At 53.1% G+C, this 7,515-nt stretch overlaps 1 protein-coding gene across 2 annotated transcripts in view; it reads right to left on the minus strand.

Annotated features, from left to right (window-relative positions):
* Positions 1–1,582: 1,582 nt before the first annotated feature.
* Positions 1,583–7,515, minus strand: part of babam2 (BRISC and BRCA1 A complex member 2) — a 95,515-nt gene continuing 89,582 nt past the window's right edge. For both annotated transcript variants that reach the window (XM_035404337.1, XM_035404335.1), the window contains exons 9-12: positions 4,659–4,729; positions 4,039–4,121; positions 3,659–3,812; positions 1,583–2,246 (exon numbers count right to left, since the gene is read on the minus strand). In XM_035404337.1, the coding sequence (XP_035260228.1) occupies positions 2,183–2,246; positions 3,659–3,812; positions 4,039–4,121; positions 4,659–4,729 (372 nt within the window). In that variant the 3' untranslated portion in view covers positions 1,583–2,182. The remainder of the gene's footprint in view (positions 2,247–3,658; positions 3,813–4,038; positions 4,122–4,658; positions 4,730–7,515) is intronic.

The following is a 7,515-nucleotide window of genomic DNA, read 5'->3' on the forward strand; positions in this document are numbered from 1 at the left end:
GTCAGAGAGTCTGTGTTCCCTCGCTCGACTGGACGTGCTCGTCCCCCTGGAGCTGACGGCGGGGTCAACAGGGGTCACGGCGAGAAGCGCAGAGCCCAGCGAAAAAAAAGACAAAAAGAATCTTGATTTTAATCATTTTATTAAAAGACTTAATGCTATTAAATGCCCCAGATACACTCAGCCCCACAGTTCCCAATTAAACGTGACAGTCGCTGCATTTCCAACGGTAAATATAGCCTCCCCCCCCCCCGCAGGCCAGCGAAGAGCCTGAGAGTGACCCTCATCTTTAATGATGAAAGCAAAGTACACACACAGGCGCACACACACGGATGCATGCACACACACACAGGCACGCACACACGCACACACACACACACACACACATACACAGACACACGCGTGCAAATAAAGCTCCACTTCACAACGATTCCAGGAGTTTCAGCATTCAAGGTGGGAACGGGGATAAAGACTAGGCAGCTATAAAAACCGCCATTTTACAAGATGGCTGACAGCATTCCCCCCTCCCGGGTAAGCCAGTTAAAAGTGACACAGATACACACGGCAAATGAGAACAGAGTGGATTTATTTATTTATTTTATTCCTCATCGCTTGTTAAAGCGGTGTTAATAAGCCAGTGTCTTACATAATGAGAGCTATTAAGAACAGATTCAATCTAACAGAAACGTGCCTTGTGCTTAACTTTGAAGGAGCAATCTGAAGGTGTTATTTTGTGTTGATATATCACCACACAGGCTGTGATGAAACGTTGTGTCATCAGTGAGTAACATCACAGGTTTAGCGGTGACAGAAGTAAACAAAAGCATTTGTGCAAGTAACCCAAAATGCGATGGTTGTGGTTTAGGTACAGGATGAAGCACGTCCTGCTTAGACTGACTTGACCTTCAGTGATCGGATCCAATCTTTTCAATTGTGTAAGAAGGTTGATGAAGGAAAAACTACACGCAGGTGTGTGTGTGCGTATGTGTGTGTGTGTGTGCGCGCGTGTGTGTGTGTGAGTGTGTGTGTGCACGTGTGCATATATGTGTGCGCGTGCGTGCGTGTGCTTACTTGCGTGTGTGTGAGTGCGTGTGTGTGTGTGTTTTTGTGTGTGTGTGTGTGTGTGTGTGGTTACTTTCGTGTGTGTGTGTGTACTTGTGCGTGTGCGTGCGTGTGTGTGCTTACTTGCGTGTGTGTGTGTGTGCTTGCGTGTGTGCAGACCAGTGTAATTACCGCCGCGGGAGGAGGTGTGTCGGGGTGGGGAGACAGGGCTGTGTTCTAGCGCGCGTTAGAGCTCGTCGCTTTGGGTCGCTGTGACCTAGCGACGCGGCGGCGATGGCGGCGGCGGCGGCAGGACTGCAGGCGTGCTCTCAGGCAGCTCTATCCGCCCTTTCCGTTCCATCGCTCGCCGAAGGACGCCGCCCGAGTCCGCCTTCCAGACCCAGCCGGGTGTCTTTACTCACAGACCTCGTTTCATTATGAGGAGGAGGAGGAGGAGGAGGAGGAGGAGGAGGAGGGGTTTGATGAAGATGGGAAAAGGCTCAAGGTCTGTGGGAACATGTCCTGTGTACACGCTGGACGCAGGTTTCCATCCATAACTTTGACTTTAATGGCACAAGGCTTTTTTTTTTTCCCCCGAACGCACAGCAAACAAGAGGAACATCAGAGGTCGTTCTCAGGCGCGGCGCCTGGTTCATCCTAAAGACCTTCAACAGAACCGTTTACACAAAGAGCACATTGCACCCCACGCTCAGCAGCCCATTGTTCTGTACAGGAGGACTGAATCCACACGCCCGTTACACCTGTACTGCACTGTCCAGCCCCGCCCAGGTACACCCCGACGCCACCCAGCGCCACCCCGCCTAACCCCCTGGCGCCGCTCCTACCGGGAGGATTTAGGCACGGGTTCGACATCACGCAGCACGCACCCGTTCACAGACTACACGGGGCGGCACCTTACAGAGCAGGGGGCGATCCTCAAATAAACAAGACAAAGTACAAAAACAAACAAAAAAAAAACTAAAACAAAAAACCAAAAAAAAACACCAATGATAATTAAGAACGCGTTCGCCGCGGACGCGATGACTCCGCCACCGCTGAAAAAGTGTCCCGCGTTCTCAGCGCACACGCGTGTTCTCCCTGGCGCCCGCGACTCACGTGGCGATGTCATCCCGTCTGCCGCGGCCTAGAGCTTCCCGTTGGCGAAGGCGCCCTCCTGGAACTGAGGCACGAAACTCCGGAAATAGGCTCTGCGAAGACAGACAGACAGACAGAGGGAGGGAGGGAGGGAAGGAGGGAAGGAGGGAAAGAGGGAAGGAGGGAGTGAGATAGAGGTTAAATTGGAAAAAAAAGAAAAGAAAAGGCAACACTGTCCTTCCCAGGAAAATGAAATGAACGTGCAAGAGTGCACTGCCTCAGTAATACACTTGAATTTCGACGCGCTTTAAGACAAAGCGGGGGGTGTGGCTGCTCCTCAGAACAGAGTGTTTTAGTTTGCTTGTCATATTGCGGGCGCAGGCTGTTTAATCTCGAACCGACGGATCGGAATGCCGAGCATTTGGAACGCTCGGCCTGTTTAGAGCGCGATTAAACAGGGGGACGTGCGGCGAACGTTCTGCCACCGACAGCGCCGTCCAAACAGCGCTCAGCGCCTCAACTTCGCCGTCTCCGGGGGAAGCCGGGACTCCCTGCTCCACAGCACGGACGCACTGGGCACGTGCGAACTCTGAGGGGGGAAGCTGGCATCACCCAGACCCACCACAGCTGTGTGAGTCGCGCTGGATAGGAGCGTCTGCTAAATGCCCGTAATGTAGCGCAATGTAATGTAGTGTAACGTAGCTGTGTGGTTTACCTCAAGTGGAGGTTACTCTTAAAACACCTAAAAGGGCACCTGGAGATATTTTCTGAAAATGTACCCGTATCTTACCTTACAGATATGAATAGTGCAGAGTCCTGTTCACTGAGCCCACACTAGGCCACTGACCTTTTCCACAACGAGATTTCAATGCCTGGAAGGCCTGAATGAATTATCATTTTATAGGCTTTTATCGTTCTCCCTCGCATGTGCAGTTTACACAGAGTATTCTCTCTGTAGAGAAAAACTACAGGTAAAACCCACTCATCCTCCACGTCAAGCTGAAGCAATGCTGTCCAATCACGTGCCACGGAGGGTATGCAGGTCCTCATCCTAACCAATCACTACACCTCACTCATTAACACACCTTCGACTAGAGAGGAGGGGACTGATCTGGTGAAATCAGCAGGTGCAGTGATTGGTTGGAATGAAAGCCTACATGGAACACGATTGGGCACCACTGCACTGAAGGGGTGGCACTGGGGTATTCAAAAGGGCGTGCCAGGTGGGGAAGGGTACCAGGGTTAACAGCTGGTTTTGGGGCTGCAGAAGAGGATGAGATGAATAGGGGTAAAGGCAGGGCTTTTCGGCGTGGGCAAGGGGGGGTTGTAGCAGTAAGGTACAGGAGGATACATGGGGGGTAAACAGGGATTTTCGGGGTGGGTAAGGGAGAGTTGTAGCTGTAAGATGTGAGAGGGCACGGGGGGGGGGTAAACAGGGATTTTCGGGGTGGGTAAGGGGGAGTTGTAGCTGTAAGATGTGAGGGGGCACAGAGGGGGTAAACAGGGTTTTGGGAGGGGGTCTTACTTGGCTCTCTTGGCCATCTCGTTGCCGTCCCAGCGCGGGCTGTAGGGGTAGGAGCGCTGCACCTGCGAGTACAGCTGCCCGCTGCTGGTGAAGTGGTACACAGACTGGAAGGTGAGCGTGGGCTGGTCCCGCGGGAAGTACAGGGGGAGGTCCACTGCAGGGGGGCGGGGGGGGGGACGACACAGGGGTCAGAGGCCACCTCCACCAAACCACAGCCAATCGGACTCCACTCTGAGAGGAGACTGTGTGTGTGTGTGTGTGTGGGGTGGGTATGGTGTGTGGGTGTGTATGTGTTTGTGTGTATGTGTGCGCGCGCGTGTGTGTGTGTGTGTGTGTGTGCGCGGTGGGTACGGTGTGTGTGTGTGTGTGTGAGTACTCACCATGCACCAAGAAGCAGAAGTCATTCCACATGAGAAGCAGTGTGAGTTTGGTGAATCCCTCAGCATCGTACTCCACTACACCCCTGGAACACACACACACACACACACACACACACACTGTCACCAGCTGGCATACATATACCTACAGCCTTACACACACACACACAAACACACATGCACACACGCAAACGCGCACACACACACATGCCTGCGCGCAGACACACACAAATACGCCCACATACACTCATATTCCAGAACATGCAGTGCTAGCATGTGCCCACGCACAGAGTCCTATACAGACACATAGACGCATGTGCATGCTCTCCTGCAGCACGCACGCACACACACACACACACACACACACACACACACACACACACGCACACACGCACACACGCACACACGCGCACACACACAGACACACACACACATACATACACACACACACACACACACGCACGCACACACACACACACACAGACACAGACACAGACACAGACACACGCGCACACACACACACACAGACACAGACACACACACACACATACATACACACACACACACAAGCACGCACGCACGCACGCACACACACACACACACGTGTGGGGGAACAGACTCACATGCCAAAATGGCTAAGAAAGGCAGCGATGTACTCTCTTCTCTTATGGTAGCCCTGGATAACATACTGTACCTGTGAACAGAGAGGGGGGGGGAGGGAGAGAGAGAGGAAGGGAAGAAGAGAGGAAGGGGGTGGGAGAGATTGAGGAAGAGAGAGAAAAAAAAGGACAGAGAGGAAGGAGGGGAAGAAAAAGAGAAGGAGGGGGAGGGGAGGGAAAGAGAGCGAGAGAGAGAATGTGTGTTAAAGAGTTTGAGGCATTGTGTGGGGCCCCACCCCATACTTCAGAACAGGAGTGGCACCTGTACGCACACAAAGACAAGTGTTTTTTCCAAGTTTTTTGTTTCTTCTTCCACATTTAACCATGGGATGCCGCGAATGAAATTACACGCCTCTCCGCTCCTGTTCCAGACGATGAGACCTCACAGTGGTGTTTACCAGCGCTGGTCCTGAGGCCAGGCTGGAGACGAGCACAGCCTGAGCACCGGGGTTTGGCGCTGAACGCTGCTGATAATATTAGCTTAATCGGGCTGTTGACTGAACATGAATGTGAAACTGCTGTCACCTGAACATGACCCGCTCCAAGCACTGGCAGGGAAATGTGCTTCTGCGCCAGCAGAAAAATAAAATAATGAGTGTGTGCATGTGTGTTTTTGTGTGTGTGTATGCGTCTGCACATTCAGTATATATGCGTGTTTGTGTTTGTATATGTGTGTGTGTGCGTGTCTGCACATTCAGTATATCTCTATGTGTGTGTGAGTTTTTGTGTGTGCCTGTGTTTGTCACTATGTGTGCATCCGTGTGTGTGTGTTTGTCACTATGTGTGTGTGTGTGTCTGTGTGTGTGTGTGTGTGTGCATGTGTTTGTCACTATGTGTGCGTCCGTGTCTGTGTGTGTGTGTGTATGTGTTTGTCACTATGTGCATGTGCGTGTGTGTATGTGTTTGTCACTATGTGTGTGTGTGTGTGTGTGTGAGTGCGTCCGTGTCTGCGTGTTTGTCACTATGTCTGTGTGTGCGTCCGTGTGTGCGTGTCTGTGTGTGTATTTGTCACTATGTGTGTGTGTGTGTGTTTGTCACTATGTGTGTGTGTGTGTGTGCGTGTGTGCGTCCGTGTCTGCGTGTCTGTCACTGTGTGTGTGTGTATGTGTTTGTCACTGTGTGTGTGTGTGTGTTTGTCACTATGTGTGTGTGTGTGTGTGTGTTTGTGTGTGTGTGTGTTTGTCACCATGTCTGCGTGTGTGTGAGCTGCAGACAGCTGAGGGTGAGTAATGTATTGTTCATGGCACACGCTCACGCTGCTGAGCCTCACAGGTGCCAGCGAGTAAACAGAGCGCAGCTCAAATCTCTGCCAGCGATCAGCCGCACTCCAGCCGCACACTGCAAAATGGCCGCCTCCTCCTCCGACCTCTTCCCCCGGCCCACCGTGCGGCTCTGCAGGGAGAAACAGGACTCCGCTCTCCCTGCCTGCCTGCCTGCCCCCTCCCCCAACCCCAACCCCCCCGCTGCTATCAGCGCATTCCTTTGACGCCAACCCCCCTCTAATTTATCTCTTTTAATATCGCGGTAAATTTACTGCGGCGGTGGTTTTTCTGGCACACCGTCTCCCGACTCTTCAGAGGTCCCCCGACAGTCGCAGATAAGAGGAATTACGGCTGGGGGCGGGTTCACGGCGGGGCGGGGCGGAGCGGAGCGGCGGGCGTCCCGGGACGAAAGACCAGGGGAGGGGGGGGGTGGGGGCGACGTGAGGACCCGACCCGAACCGTGAGGTCCGGAGTGTGTTTGCACAGCGCAGAGCTGAGCTGAGCTCCGCGATTGTTATGGCGCCACGGAGCCCGTAGCGCTGGTAATCAGCAGACGGACGTGCACGCGCTCGCTCTGGGTAAACAAGGCCGGGCCCCGCGGCGGGCGAAGCACTTGGACTTTGGTCAGGAGCTTTCGGCAGTTAAAAAAGCCGCGTCGCGATTCGCCGCCCCGTGCCGAAATCTCGGGCTCCCGGAGCGCAGCGCTGTTTATGACAACTCACCCCCCTACCCCCCGCCAACCGTCGCTCACCCGCAGCCCCGCCACTCAATCGCAGTCATCCTCCCCCTCGCCAGGTTACTCACCGCGAGTGAGTCAGCCCACGCCGGCCAGCCGTACATGAGCAATCATATCGCGCCTTTAATGTGTCACACACACACTAACGGGCGAGCCGGGCCTGTGCAAATGAGACCTCCGGCCAGTACTGGTCCCCCCCTGCTGAGAGGAGGTCTTCTGGAATGTGTTTTTTTCCCCCCCAACATTCTTTATTCTTCGTCAGTGTTCTAGAACTCGAGCGCTTTCAGTCACCAGCAGTCACGGTTACATCATCAGCACTGGAATGTTCTGCTAAGCATTAAGTGATCTTGGACAAAATCTGAGAAATCCTTCCACAGTTTATTGCATCGTTTTTAAAAACTGGAAAAATGACGGTGCATTAACTCGGAACAAAGCAAACAGCAGTTGTGCACCCTAAAACAGGATGCTGATCGGTTACAAGAGTTTCCCAGACAAACGACACAAAGGCATGTAATTTCTAAGAGTAATAAAAAAAAAAAGACGACTTTCTTTTTATTTTAAAAACAGACTACCTTTCATGACAGGAAATGAAGCCTGCTTCCTGAAATAAAGACCGCCAACAATTTTTGCGATTTCCTTTTCGATCGGCAGCAGGCTCGGGTCTAGGAAACGAGGTGGGCAAGGCTCTACAGCCAATCAGTGACCCGGATTAAAGCGCAGGATCGAGAGCAGGAACACGTGGAGGAGCGGCGGACACAGCGACCCTGCAGGACGTGAGTTTGAGAGGAGCGCTCCCCGCGCGCCACGGACAGACTCCTCCGTT

Source organism: Anguilla anguilla, chromosome 1 (genome assembly GCF_013347855.1).
Source record: "Anguilla anguilla isolate fAngAng1 chromosome 1, fAngAng1.pri, whole genome shotgun sequence".
Taxonomy (NCBI): Eukaryota; Metazoa; Chordata; class Actinopteri; order Anguilliformes; family Anguillidae; genus Anguilla; species Anguilla anguilla.